Here is a 15,203-nt window from a genome sequence, read left to right as displayed (position 1 = left end):
GAAAAACTGACTGGTTGAACCGCAACCAACCGCAACCGCAACCAAACTTGTGTTTTCTAATCGCAGCTTCCAACTTGCGTTTTGGTAGCAATTTCCGGCGTTTTGACAAAAAAAACTAAAATATTTTTATTAAAAATTATATAAAACATTAATATATATATATTGGTGATGATTTTGTTTAGTGTTATGATTTAAAAATTTAATTAAAACTATTATAAAAAATTATTTTTAAATAATATTTTTTTTTAACAATTTATATCAAAACGCAACCGCAACCGTAATGAACCATTCACTTCTAACTGCACCCACCCGTAATCGCTACCAACAGCAACTTCTCAACCAGTCAGTACTAATCATTTATAATCGCTATCAAACGTTCTGAAAACGCTGCCACCCGCAACCGCAACCGCTGCGGTACAACCAGTCGAACCCTTAAGCTATAGTCAATCTTTTATGATCTAACAACACAAACGGACGCAAAATCTTGAATGAATCTTATACACATAAATCGAGGAAAAACACAAACATTTTCAATTGTATTAATCTGTTGGACCGACATCCGTGATGTTGTGGAAACAATTTTGCTCTATGCATTAGTTTTAATAATACGAAGGTTAATTTTTTAATAACCGAGGGGTTAAAAAATGTCCATATAATTAACGAAAGGAATGTTGCATGCACGTGACGTCCTCGTGCATTGGCTTCGAAAATCTTCCACGCGTAGGGATTTCATTGAGCAAAAGGTCAAGCCCCATCACTCATAATCCTTTTCTAGGCCTTTTGCCCATACGCTTTACTCGTATCCCGAGTACCATATTAAGTTTCCTAGTCGTCTTCTCCCATCATGCTAAACTATGCATAATACATGTATATACACACATACATATATAGTATTTTGTCTTTTTAATTAAGAAAATGATTTATCATATGAATTTTACTATTCGGACGGAGAGAATCACATTAAAATAACTTCGATTTCGTTCATATCGATTATTTAATACAGTTTCAAAGGTATAATTTGATAAACTAATTAAAAATCCGATCTTATGTAAAAACTGATCATACATCGCATGCACACATTAAGTTCGTTGTGTGTACGAATAGAATCCAAAATTCATATAATTTCCACACCCCTAATAAACTATAATCATATTTCTAACGGTTTTATAATAACAATTATAATATATATGGATCATTCACAACGCCTCTAAGGCTAGGGTTTTCTTTAACGTCTCTCGATCAAATGGAAAGTGCCTGCGCAGTTTCCTACAGTTTCTAGAAGACAAGGGAACACCTAAGTCAACGACTATGGTCTCCTTTTGGATCTCGACGGATTTTATCTTATTATATACGCATATATTAAATAATTGATAAACTTATCAAGGTATAATATCGCATGAAGACACGTAGCAGCTGCTGATTTAAATTTTAGGTGCCTTGCAGACCCATCATTAAATGATGTGATAATGATTATTATATTATCTAATCTATAGTTCTTAGTTCTTACTGTCACCAAATAAGGTTTAGGGTTTCTTCCTGCAGTAAATTTTCCACAGTTTTGAAAGACAACCTTTAGATTTCCTGTTGCTGGCCTGGGGGCGGGGTCTTTTGGGGTGAAACTATTTAGTAGGCTATATAATAAATGTTTTTGTTTTATGTTAATGTTGTGGGAATTTTGAATTTCATAAATTATGAAACTATATTTTAATCTTTAAAATATAACAAAAATGTAGTGATTAAATCATTACTTTGCTAATATTTAATTATCAAATATAATTTATTTGAGAGATTTGTGGATCGATATTTTAAACATAGGTGATTTTACGATGTACTCAAATTTCAATTTTTACATCTCGCGATTGATGTATACTAAACTAGTTATTATATCAGAATAAAAAAAATAAAATTATAAACTTTTTTAGGTTTAAAAAACAATAAACCGGAGACAATGGAGGCATTTTTTACTCGTTTGAGTACATTTCTGCTTACTCTAATCCCGATCAAAACTCATGTGACATACTTCATATCAATTATATAAATTTGAAACAATTAAATATTGCCGTTGTAAATGCGCTGTCATTTTTTAAATTATGGAATTTACACAATAATAAAAGTGGTGGATTGTTAGTTGTTAAATTCTACGTCGTCAATTTAGAAATATAAACATGACCACGAAGTTAATAGGTAGAGTAATATCCAAAAGGGTATATTATTTATGGCCAATGTGATCTTGAGCTATGTCATAAATACTAATACAGCGAAATATTTTGAAATTTCATGTGGCACTTAAAAAGAATTAATCTTAATTTGACCGATTCAAACTGAATTTTTTTAAATTTCACGATCCAATTAATTTCTTTTTCTTTTTTTGAAAAAATTGACACTCTTGATATCTGTTTTACTACTTCATAAGTCAAAATCATTAAAAGCAAGATAGTTATTACATGAAGACTAATCGACCGAAACTACAGCTATCTTAGTTTTAAGATTCTTTTGGTGTTATAAGATACTCCTTCCGTTTGACAATAGATGACGTTTTAGAGTAAAAAATTTGTTTCAAAATAAATGACGTTTTTAGATTTTCAATATACTTTTTAATATTTTTTTTTCCAAATTTACTCTTAATTAATAATATTTAAATATTTTGTATAATCATTATCTATCTAATAAATAAGGGTATTTTAGGTAAAACATTATTTTTCTTAATTTGTGTGTAGAATTCTTAAACGTCATGTATTTTAAAACAGAGAGAATATTATTTTGATCAATTTTTGCATAAAAAAAATTTATAGTGATTACAAAGGGAGATGAATAATATATGATGAATATGTTTAGTTCGTTCGTGGAAAATAAGATTCAAAGCGGTATGAAGAGCGGCTACTCTCACAATGTAAGTGAACATGTTTAGGTAGGGGTGATGATTTAGGTCCGAAATCCGAAGTCCATCCCGAACCCACCCGAAAGATAGCAGGCTTCGGTCTAAGTTTTTCGGCCAGATAAAATCCGGTCCGAAAACCCGATATTTTTTTTAAAAATAATCTTTAAAAAAAGAAATAAAAAATAAAAAGAATTTGAGTGGGCCAACCCGACCCGATCCAGTCCGATCCGATCCGAGCTTGAAGTCTATAGGATCGCGCTTCGGACTTGGCTATATAGGCCCAAAAAAATCGGATCGGCCCAAACCCGACCCTAAAATCCTCGGGCACGATATTACCAAGGTGGATGGTATCTCGCGAAGCCATTTTCCCCTCACAACAAGTAAAGGTGAGGGCATGATACTCAGTTTCTACAAATGAACGAGAAACTGTATAGGTTACTTTTGTCTTCTAAGAATTAGGCGAAGATCCAAGAACCACAACATAACTTGAAAGAGTGGGTCGAGAGGTCGGACACACAGTCCAATCAGAATCACAATAGGTCATCATACGCAAAGAACTATCAGTCCGCAAAAGAATCACAGTAGATGATTGAGAATACAACGCGTACACACGAATTACAAGAGATTAAACTCTTTAACCCGTTTTTCCGAAAAACCAAGAGAGAGAAAGAAATATTACTATAGAAGAGGAAGAAGACGATGGTTCCTTAAAACAACCTGGAGTGTACAACGATTTTTAACAACCAGTCCGGACAAAATTACCAAACAGCCCCAAAACCTTCTCTTCTAAACCGAGGCTTCTTTCGAATCCTCTACACGAGCCAGAGACTTCCACTACAAAAAGTTTGAATATACCGACGACGATTGCGATGGGAATATCGTCGCATAACGATTTTGCGACGGTTTGCGTCAATTTGCGTTGGAAATCAATGTTGTCGCAGGTCGTCGGAAACATAGTCGCAAATTGCGACAGATGCAGAAATTAGTTGTCATCGCTACGGATTCTCTTTGATTGCTTAGCATATATCCGTTTTAACCAGGCTTTAATCATTTGAAAATTGAATGATTTACTTATTAACTCCTCTAATAATAATAATAATAATAATAATAATAATAATAATAATAACCTATCTTTTGATTTGTTTTCGATGCTGAATTTCCACTTTGTATACTTTTATCGGGTTCGTTTGTGGGCCAAATAAATGAGGCCTCCATTATTTTTATTTTTTTGTTAACAGGTCTCCATTATTTTGTTGAGTTCATATTATATTCGTTTCATTAGTAGCCAGCCCTGATAATTAGTTTTCATATTGCATAAACTCAATTAGATTTATGGACATATAATAAAATTGAGAGGTTTTGATACGACTGTTATATATAATGCAGAAAAAACAATAATGTTATAATTCTTAGGATCTACATAATTTTGATCTGTTAATAATATGTGTCGTATAATTTTATTTGTGGTTGTGGAACATTATCAGTACTACAAAGAAGTTTTCATACATTGATGAGACTTTAATATTTTTCTACATTTTCCCATGATGATAATCGAATCGCGATCCATGGGCCGACCTAGAGAAATATTTAGAAGGGGGCACAATCTAATTTTAATATTCTATATGGAGGCATTTAGCAAATATATTTAAAATTTTATAAAATTTTATAAATTTTATAAAGAAAATTTAAAACTTTACGTATTTCTTTGAATATTTACTCGTTGTATGAGTTGGGATGCAATTACTTGGGACTTTGTCGATTATTATTACTATTGGTATGCTTGCGTTTCTCTATAATAAGAGGATTCAACACGTGTTGTTTTTGGTAATGAGTATCTTTAATCAAAGTTCATATCAATTCTGGAGTCGAACATTTAATTTGAAAATATACATTTTCTCCAAAGTTGAAATTCTAATTAGATATGAGAAAAACATTTTCGTTCTCATTTTATTGATTAAATTATCTAAATTTGAATGGAGATTACAATCAGATTTGATAGAGAGATTGCTGCTGATGTGGAAAATTATAACCATCTAATGCAAATATCTACATCAAAATTTTCGGGATGGTCGGATGCATGTATGCATATTTATATATGTATCTTATCACACATTCCATCAATATTTATAAAACATTTCTAATTCATAAGAACACTCCCCGTTGGAGTTGCCACGTAATCTATCGACGTGGAGGAAAGGACGCGTGTACGGATAGGATCGAGCCAGCTATACTTCACAAGAGATGAAGCGAACGAAGCGAGGCCTTTGGACAAGACATATCAAAGTCGTTAGACGACCAAAGAAAAAAAACAAATAAGCAGAGGACACCTGCCTCTTTTTTTGTTTGGCTTTGTCGTGGGGCTTTAACTCATTCACTCTTTAAAAATAAAGTATTATTTTATCGTCTAGCTTATTCGTGGTCCCCACTTATCGAGAGTCTCCGACACGTATCGTCGTCAGACGATCTGATCTTATGGAGTGTCCTTTCGGTACGAGATCGTGACCGTTGAAACGTGTCCACGAGGAAGAAGTACCTTCAAAAAAAAAATATAAAAGTATTTTCAATTATTTTTTATAAACCAATATTGGTCGAAATTATCATATTATTATTATATATGACAAGTGTGTGGGTGGGTATGTATTTTTTTTATTTTTTTAGAACTTACAGATTAGATTGCTGATGAATGATTTCTCCGTGGTATGTATATTATTGAGAATTAGGTTTATGTGGGCTCAGTTAACCCTGACACGTGTCAAATATGATAAGATGCTACGTGTCATCATCTCGTAGGGTGTTGACCAAATCTGCATTTAGGACGTCGAAGATTTAGAAGTCAAAATATCATTTGAACTCGTTCACATTATGCGGATAATGGAAAAAATTAAAGGGAACAATACATGCATATGCGGATTTTTAGCAGAGATTATGCATAATAATCATTTGATAATTTTGAATAAATTGAAGGGGCTCTTGGTAAAGTGCCGCAAAAAGTCGGAGGTATTTGAAAAATGTATATATATTTTTTTTGTTATTTGCATATTACTCTTTTTTTAATTAATAACCAGAAACTTTTAAATATTTTAAAATTTGACAAAATATATTTTTTCTTCGAAATAATTCCAGATCGAAATATACATTTTCAATCGAAATAATTTTATTATGAATAATTTTTCGGATGAAAACACTTTCTCCCGCACGAAACACTTTTGTTCTAAAAAGTTTCCGGACGAAAACGGATTTTCGTAGACAAAAACAGGTTCCCCTCTCCCGTAAAAAAAAATAGTTTCATCTTACATAATATATTCATCCTAAAAAGTCATTTTTTTTTTATTTTTTGGATGCTAAATGACAATATCAAAATTAGACAATAAAGCAAAAGTATTTTTGTCAAAATTTTACACAAAATTATAGCTTGCAAATGAAGGAAAAAAATGTGTAGGCTTTGAATCTCTCACCAAAATTGATATAATAGCGCAAATTTCCTCAAAATTTAATGTTAGTGTTGGAGAACGAAGTAATGCTGAAGAACAAACCGAGCTACATAACTCATCTTTCTTGGACAACACTCGAGCGGTTGAAGCATTTGATTCAACCATAATATTAAAAGGCAAGACTAACACATGAAAGGGAGTTAATATGAGGATCATTTCTGCATAAATCAAGGACCAACAGATTGATACCCATCGTATCATGGTTGCCAAATATAGGAGACGTAATTTGCCTTCTATCTACCTAGAATAGGAATGTTTCCATTTCCTTTTAGATCCTCACAACGTTCATATGCATATTTTTCCTTTTCCTTTCTAAGTCTTTATTCTATATATTGTAAACAAATATTCATGAATAATAAGAAGAACCAAGTAACCTATTTGGGTTACCTTTCTTTATCTTCTTCGTACAAACCTTGCAGAAGGATACATCAACAATAATCTCTCTCTCCCTTTGATCTTCATTCTCCAATCTACTTGATTTTCTTCTAAAATCTTCACGGGAAGAAGAAGGAAGATTCGATCGTGGAGACTAAACATCTGCATGAGCTTTTCTTTCCTCTCTTTTATCTCCTTTTCTCTGTTCTTTTTATTGTTTTCCATGAACCGTGAGTAGATCCACGACTATGGGTTAGGGATTCGTTTGTGTTTTGGGTATGTTTGAACCCTAACTTGGATTTCGGTTTTGATTTGTTTCGGTTCTATTGATTTGCGCTTTTATTGGATTGATGTTTGCTAACCCCATGATCAATTATCTTAGATTCTAAACTACATAGAGATATGAGTTGGTTTCGGATCAAAATCAATAGGGTAGATCGTATTATTCACATAGAGATATGGTTTAATCGATCTAGGGTTGATGATAGCGTTCTTCATGCACCTAGGGTTAACTTGAATAGATCGAGAGATTGACGAGTTACTCTGTAGGTAGGGAGTTAGTAGACCGAGAGGTGAATTCTCTATCTTTGTTGCTTGACGATTCCCGAATACAAGTCATAATCGTTATTCTCGCATGCTTAGCATATACCCATACACGCGAATACGATCCCGATACCCGTAGTCATCCTTGTTTGATAGGTTACTCGTTTTCATTGCTTTCTTATTTTGTTTCCTATAGATTCCATATACTTCCATCATCACTTGCTTGCTTGCTTTGATCTACTTTTGATTTAGATTTGGATTTAGCAACCGGTCCTCGTGTTCGACCCCGTTGAAGATTTTAGAAGAAAATCAAGTAGATTGGAGAATGAAGATCAAAGGGAGAGAGAGATTATTGTTGATGTATCCTTCTGCAAGGTTTGTACGAAGAAGATAAAGAAAGGTAACCCAAATAGGTTACTTGGTTCTTCTTATTATTCATGAATATTTGTTTACAATATATAGAATAAAGACTTAGAAAGGAAAAGGAAAAATATGCATATGAACGTTGTGAGGATCTAAAAGGAAATGGAAACATTCCTATTCTAGGTAGATAGAAGGCAAATTACGTCTCCTATATTTGGCAACCATGATACGATGGGTATCAATCTGTTGGTCCTTGATTTATGCAGAAATGATCCTCATATTAACTCCCTTTCATGTGTTAGTCTTGCCTTTTAATATTATGGTTGAATCAAATGCTTCAACCGCTCGAGTGTTGTCCAAGAAAGATGAGTTATGTAGCTCGGTTTGTTCTTCAGCATTACTTCGTTCTCCAACACTAACATGAAGGAAAAAAATGTGTAGGCTTTGAATCTCTCACCAAAATTGATATAATAGCGCAAATTTCCTCAAAATTTAATGTTAGTGTTGGAGAACGAAGTAATGCTGAAGAACAAACCGAGCTACATAACTCATCTTTCTTGGACAACACTCGAGCGGTTGAAGCATTTGATTCAACCATAATATTAAAAGGCAAGACTAACACATGAAAGGGAGTTAATATGAGGATCATTTCTGCATAAATCAAGGACCAACAGATTGATACCCATCGTATCATGGTTGCCAAATATAGGAGACGTAATTTGCCTTCTATCTACCTAGAATAGGAATGTTTCCATTTCCTTTTAGATCCTCACAACGTTCATATGCATATTTTTCCTTTTCCTTTCTAAGTCTTTATTCTATATATTGTAAACAAATATTCATGAATAATAAGAAGAACCAAGTAACCTATTTGGGTTACCTTTCTTTATCTTCTTCGTACAAACCTTGCAGAAGGATACATCAACAATAATCTCTCTCTCCCTTTGATCTTCATTCTCCAATCTACTTGATTTTCTTCTAAAATCTTCATGGTATCAGAGCCATAAGGTCTTGAGGACCCCTCTGTTACGTTTTTTTTTAGTTATTCCGCTGCGAAATCGAAGTATATTTCCTCTCGGTTGTGAGTATACCGAAGAGGAGCCTACTCGATTCATTTTTCAGAATTTTGTTTTTTCTTTTGGTCATTCATTCAAACCAAAAGGAGAGTTTTCTTCAAGTGAATCGTTGGCCAGTCATTCAAGCCAGGGTTATTATATTGTTTGTCTCCCTCGGTCTTTTCATTTCAAACCGAGACGGAAATTTTTTTTCCCCTACCCCCTTTTCACTCCAATATGTGTGAGTATTGTGATAGTGATTGTGAGTATGAAGAGGTTTATGAAGAACCAGAATATAGAGAGCATTGGAATGTTGAAGACGTCTTAGCCAAAATACCAGAGACTTTAAGAGAGGTAGAAAGCATTGCAGAGGCGAAACCAATGCATGGAGACCTACAAACCGATCAAAAACACCATGACAAGGGTAATGACTTGGATGATGCACTCTCGGAAGAAGAAGAAGAAGAAGAAGGAAGAGAAATAGATGCGATTGTGAGTGACCTCATAACGGAGGCAAAGAACCCCGAAGAAGAGGCATTACATCCATTTGAACTCATTCCATATCCGAGTACAATAAAGACTCCGAGCATCCCATTTGCATGGAGAGAAACCCAAGTTTGTAGTATCTTCTATTCTCCTATCTCTTTCGATTTTTGTGTTCCAAATGATATGTTTGCTTGTCTTAGTGTTTATGATCAGAAAATCCAACCAATAATCATGAAACTTCATGGTGTCGAGAAGCTCACGAGTGAGGGGGAATGGTATGAAGCACTCGTATGCTTCTCTATTAAAAATGACACAATGCAAGTATCCGAGTACAAAACGGAGGTGACATTACCTATGAGTTTCTACAATTCTCTGTCTCATAATTCAATATCATTAAACTTGGAATTCATTCATATAAGAACATTATTTTTACTTTTATTTGATAAAAATCATATGCTTGCATCGTTATATTTGGTTTTGTGTATTAAACGGAGTGTTATGGTCTCCGATATGTTCTCTAACCATTTCTTTGAGATTTTACAGCAAATAAACATGAATATAGGAAATTTTGGAAGCTTAAATCCAAAGGAACCTCCATGGAAAGAGTTGGAATGCTTGGATATAAGTCAACGCAACCACAAGGGTATTCGCTCTCCAAGATTAGCTTTTCATCATTTCTCCAAGCTAATCTTGAGGGGGAATGTTGGAGAACGAAGTAATGCTGAAGAACAAACCGAGCTACATAACTCATCTTTCTTGGACAACACTCGAGCGGTTGAAGCATTTGATTCAACCATAATATTAAAAGGCAAGACTAACACATGAAAGGGAGTTAATATGAGGATCATTTCTGCATAAATCAAGGACCAACAGATTGATACCCATCGTATCATGGTTGCCAAATATAGGAGACGTAATTTGCCTTCTATCTACCTAGAATAGGAATGTTTCCATTTCCTTTTAGATCCTCACAACGTTCATATGCATATTTTTCCTTTTCCTTTCTAAGTCTTTATTCTATATATTGTAAACAAATATTCATGAATAATAAGAAGAACCAAGTAACCTATTTGGGTTACTTTTCTTTATCTTCTTCGTACAAACCTTGCAGAAGGATACATCAACAATAATCTCTCTCTCCCTTTGATCTTCATTCTCCAATCTACTTGATTTTCTTCTAAAATCTTCAGTTAGTCCTCTTCCGTTTAAAGTTTAGTTGTAACGAATGAAGAATGAATATGAAGACAAAACAAATTGAGCCATACATGCATAATACTCTAAAAGTCGTTCAATGCGGATTTTTGCAGAGATTATGCATTATAATCATATGATAACTTTGAACAAGTTTAATTTTAGTCCTCTTTCGTTTAAGTTTAGTTCAAGCGAATGAAGAATAAATATAAAACCAAAATGTGGGCAGAGACCAAACACGTTTGCCTGCTGATTTCATATAATAAATCTATATGAATATTATCTTGCAATTATATATATATTGTAAATAATGTGTAGAAGTCGAATTATAAAGATGACAAATAAAATTCGTCTTTCAAGGAGAAGTTCGTTGCGTTGTAATTATTTTGAATTTAATTATATTTTTTAATATATATATGTATTGCAAATATATTGTATATATTTTTTTAATTTGTTTATATATTTATATTTATTTTTTATTTTTTAATTCTATTTTTAAAAAAAAAAATTATCTGATGTGCCAAGTTTACATCCGTCACGTAAAATCATCGTTAACTGATTTAACGTCGATAATGTTTTTATCAAAAAATTATAAATTTAATATTTTTTTATGTCAAAATCGACCAATTTATATTTCATTTAAAAATTCAAAAAATCGATACTAATATCTCCTACTTCAATAATTTTTTTGGATTTTCCGTAAAAACAATGAACAGAAATATAAAACGTCAAAATGCGAGACTACAAAATGCGTCATTACCCGAAGGCCTATTCATTTAGGCCCAAATAGGCTCATTCATTTAGGCCTAAATTGGCCCATTCATATAGGCCCAATTTGGCCCATTCATATAGGCCCAATTTGGCCGAATCTCTAGCGAGCATATAGGATTCCTGCCTGCCTGTGAATGATATCGTCTTCTCCATTCGGATCGCATCTCTTCTCTCTCTCTCTCTATTAGGGTTCCTTCGCACTTAAGTTTCATCCCTGTGTGCTCTCTGGTATGCTTACTTGGTCTTGATTTCATACTCTTTAAGAATCGATGTGTTTGCGTCCAATTATGCTTCTAAATTTAGATTTAGGTCGTGCCATTGTTTCTCCGGCTTGTGCTGATTTCATGGTATTCCCCGGTTTTAGATTTTGTTCACGGTGTTACTGCAGCTGCAACCTTATGCTTTGCTTTATACTCGATGGGCTATTTCGGTTGATATTTGCTCTCTCCCGAAAACTGCAGTTGATTAGAAAATGTCAGAAGAGGTAGAGTATCGCTGCTTCATTGGTGGCCTTTCCTGGTCAACGTCTGACCGTGGCCTTAGGGATGCCTTTGAAAAGTTTGGCCACCTTCTTGAGGCCAAGGTAATGTCTTTTGCCATCCACTAGCTGTCCTGCGCAAGTGAATGTGATGTCTGATGAGATAAAAGCCTTTTGTGTTGGACACAGGTGGTTGTTGACAAGTTTTCTGGGCGCTCCCGTGGTTTTGGGTTTGTCACATTTGATGAGAAAAAAGCTATGGATGAAGCCATTGCAGCGATGAACGGCATGGATTTAGATGGCCGAAGTATAACTGTTGACAGAGCCCAGCCACACCAGGGAGGGTCAGGCAGGGATCATGATGGTCGCGACCGCGACCGCGACCGCGACCGCGACCGCGACCGCGACCGCGACCGCGACCGTGGCCGTTCTTTTGGTGGTGGGCGTGGTTCTGGTGGTGGAGGAGAGTGCTTTAAATGTGGAAAGCCAGGACATTTCGCAAGGGAGTGTCCTTCTGAAGCAAGTAGAAGTGGGGAAAGATATGGTGCAAGGGATGACAGACATGGTCGTTATGGTCCTGATCGTAGTGGAGACCGTTCTGGGGGGCGTAACAAAGACGGTGGCAATCGTGGAGGTCCTGGAGGTGATAGGTACAATCGTGGCCCATACGAGCGTCCCAGAACCGGTGGATAATCAAAGCTTATCGGTGATGATGATGTATACACTGCCTGTCCGAAGGCTCTTGCTTTTTATCATTTCTTTGATTATGAACTAGTAGATGATGATGATGATGCTACCATTGTATTGTTGTTTTAAAGTATCTGTGGCTTTGGTTTGGTGTTTCTGCTGTTTCTCGATCATTATATATGACAGACATCGTTAACTGGGTAGTGGATGGTCCCAAGATAGAGCTGTTTTTTTTTTACGATGCCATCGCCATGTCCGAGCTGTTGTCTGTAACATATTTATCATATGTATATTTGCATTTGCTTACTGGTTTCACTTGGCTGCAGCATTAGCCCAATTGCAGGACACTGCCATTGTTTTAGCTACCCGAGCAAATGCCATAGCCATCGGCATCAGGTACGTAACTACGACGTTAACGAGAAGCTCTCTTTCTGCAGATTTCTTCATGATTGCATGTAACCGAGCTTTTCGCTTGACGAATGTATATATAAACTTTTCAAATTTCAACCATGCCATTGTTTTTTACAGCTGAGTTACATATTTGACTCGTATTTATTTAGTACAAATCTACATAAAATTCACACGGCCGATAGATCGAAGGAACTGAAAAGGGTTTTCTTTTGGGCTTGAAGCCCGTTTTAGTGTTTCTTAAATCCATTTTTTGGTAGTATAAAGAGCCAAATCCAAATGTAAGATACCCAACGAAAAATAGCATTGTTGCCATTCATTAATTAACGTGCCTAAGTTTTTTTTTTTAATAATTCAGAATTTCACTGATCTTTGATCTAAATAAATTTTTTTAAAAGATCGAAAAAATCCAGTTGAATACTCTTACCTAAATAGAGATTCGAACTTGGGTGAGAGAATTTTGTTTCATCCCTTACTAATTGAACCACCAAATTTGGGGTTTATTTATCTAAGTTGTCGGAATTTGATACATTTGTTCAAAACATAATATATATATATATATATATATTCTCAAAACTTTGAAATACAATTTTAAATTCTATTATTTATCGTTTATCTCATCAAAACTGTTTTTTTTTTGGCAAGAGATTTATTTACCTCATTGTGAAAACCCACAAACCACCGCTGTGCTTGGATTCAACAATTGATATATCTGTGGTCGTTTGAAAGATTAGTTAAATTATGTAAATAAACAAAACAAGAAAAGGAGTATTTAGTGCTTAGGAAAAAAAAAACCCAAAAGAAAAAAAAAGAGAGTAATGAATAGTGTCAACTCAATAAAGCTACAACAACGATGATGATGCGACGCAAGTCCCTTTGTTATCCATCCATCCATATATACATACATACATACACACACATGCATACACTTGGCAAAATCACTTTTATTTAATGATTTAAAAATATTTATAACGTCATCCACCCATGACTTGTAAGAATGGAAAAGATTCCATCTGTCCCCTACCCAAAAGGTATGAAAACCCAGCCTCCTCACTCGCCTACAGATGCACATAAACCATACGGCGTATGTATACATTTGCTACGTATGCATGCATCTATGCATAGGAATTGATACTGTTTACTCGGCGTACGCGTTTATATTAGGGTTCCTTCATGGCATTAATTTTGTACGTCCCGTGAATTAATTAAACCCCACTGTTACAGAAATAGACCTAAACACGGTAATTTCCACATGATTTCTATGCATTTTGTTAGACCCCATCATTTAAATATGTATATAACATATATATATATATATATACAGCTATAGTGGGAAGAAAGATGTGAGATTCAGACAAATAAAAAAAGCAAAGATGTTTGAGAAGGTAAGACGTCGATGTCAACAAGAAAACTGCAGCATATGCATTTGGCAATTGCATGTGGTCTCTTAAATCGCAACACCCTCTCTTTCTCCATACACCGCTTAGTGCCCACCATTCTTTTGGCTCTGCTTGTGACTTTTTTTTTAAAAATTATTATTCGTATTCAAGTTCTATTAAGATGGACATTAATTATATCCTTGATATATATATATATACACACACACACAAATATACAAGGAAGATATTATCAGAAATATTGTTAATATTTGATATAGATTTGGTCCTTTAGTATATTCTATTGTATTTTGCTGTATGTATATAGGCTTGTATAAACACTTGTCATCAATATTCTATTGTATTTGAAGCCCTAACAGTAGAGTTACATTATGAAACAGTATTAATCTCCACGTTGGATTGCAGAGTATCAAGTTGCAAAACAGTTTACATAAATCCAATTGCACAAGATTTCCAGCTGGTATCCCTTAGTTATGTTTTTAGGAGTTTGTTCATTTTGGCTCCCTTTTCATAATTTTTTTTTTATTAATTCCCACTTATATTTAAATATCGAACTCTGGTTACATGTAGTATAAATTGTAGTTTAATTTTACATTTGATAAAAAATCAATTAGAGAAAATTTCCCAAAGTGTCTTCTTCCTCTAAATTTCTCAAAATACATTAGCATTTTTATATTAAATTTCTGTGTATTCACATTGTGCAAATGGATAGATAAATTGGATCTATCTGAAAGCGCTTGGCACCGAGGGCCGTCACGGTCCGACGTTGCGTACACCTGTAGGGCTGTTAAAAACTAGGGGTGTCAAAACGAGACCGGCTCGCGAGCTGGCTCGTGACTTGTCAGAAAACGAGCGATCTGAGCCGTAATTTTTTCAGCTCGTTAAAAAATGAGCCTAACGAGCCAGAGCTCATTGAACACGTATTCAATAAGCCTGGTTCGGCGAGCTGGCGAGCTGCTCAACGAGCTGATATTTTTTTTTAAAATAAATTAAATTTATATAAAAAACTCTAATATAATTTTATATTAATTTTTTTCATATCATTTATATGATATTATAAATATACTAATTATTATGATG

General features: G+C 34.3%; 2 protein-coding genes across 4 annotated transcripts; both read left to right on the top strand.

Annotated features, from left to right (window-relative positions):
- Positions 1-8,161: 8,161 nt before the first annotated feature.
- LOC104819446 lies at positions 8,162-10,260 on the top strand. 2 transcript variants are annotated; one of them, XM_010549518.2, is made up of 2 exons: positions 8,162-9,533; positions 9,754-10,260. In XM_010549518.2, the coding sequence occupies exons 1-2, from the start codon at positions 8,943-8,945 to the stop codon at positions 9,769-9,771; spliced, it is 609 nt and encodes a 202-aa protein (XP_010547820.1). In that variant the 5' UTR covers positions 8,162-8,942; the 3' UTR covers positions 9,772-10,260. The 2 variants fall into 2 exon arrangements, with proteins under 2 accessions (XP_010547820.1, XP_010547819.1); XM_010549517.2 differs by having other exon boundaries at positions 9,735-10,260.
- Positions 10,261-11,275: 1,015 nt separating this feature from the next.
- On the top strand, positions 11,276-12,556 carry LOC104819445 (glycine-rich RNA-binding protein RZ1A-like). Of its 2 annotated transcripts, none has more exons than XM_010549515.1 (3): positions 11,276-11,381; positions 11,615-11,736; positions 11,821-12,556. In XM_010549515.1, the coding sequence occupies exons 2-3, from the start codon at positions 11,626-11,628 to the stop codon at positions 12,322-12,324; spliced, it is 615 nt and encodes a 204-aa protein (XP_010547817.1). In that variant the 5' UTR covers positions 11,276-11,381; positions 11,615-11,625; the 3' UTR covers positions 12,325-12,556. The 2 variants fall into 2 exon arrangements, with proteins under 2 accessions (XP_010547817.1, XP_010547818.1); XM_010549516.2 differs by having other exon boundaries at positions 11,311-11,381; positions 11,542-11,736.
- Positions 12,557-15,203: the final 2,647 nt, after the last annotated feature.

The sequence above is a fragment of the Tarenaya hassleriana genome, unplaced genomic scaffold (genome assembly GCF_000463585.1).
Source record: "Tarenaya hassleriana unplaced genomic scaffold, ASM46358v1 Cleome3, whole genome shotgun sequence".
Classification (NCBI taxonomy): domain Eukaryota; kingdom Viridiplantae; phylum Streptophyta; class Magnoliopsida; order Brassicales; family Cleomaceae; genus Tarenaya; species Tarenaya hassleriana.
This window is presented reverse-complemented; position numbering and strand designations above follow the sequence as displayed.

Excerpts from the sequence above, each read along its gene's own strand:
- LOC104819446 (XM_010549517.2), top strand. The coding sequence starts at position 8,943 with ATGTGTGAGTATTGTGATAGTGATTGTGAGTATGAAGAGGTTTATGAA. Across the intron at positions 9,534-9,734 it reads TATCCGAGTACAAAACGGAG|CAAATAAACATGAATATAGG; the intron begins GTGACATTACCT and ends GAGATTTTACAG.
- LOC104819445 (XM_010549515.1), top strand. The coding sequence starts at position 11,626 with ATGTCAGAAGAGGTAGAGTATCGCTGCTTCATTGGTGGCCTTTCCTGG. Across the intron at positions 11,737-11,820 it reads GCCACCTTCTTGAGGCCAAG|GTGGTTGTTGACAAGTTTTC; the intron begins GTAATGTCTTTT and ends TGTTGGACACAG.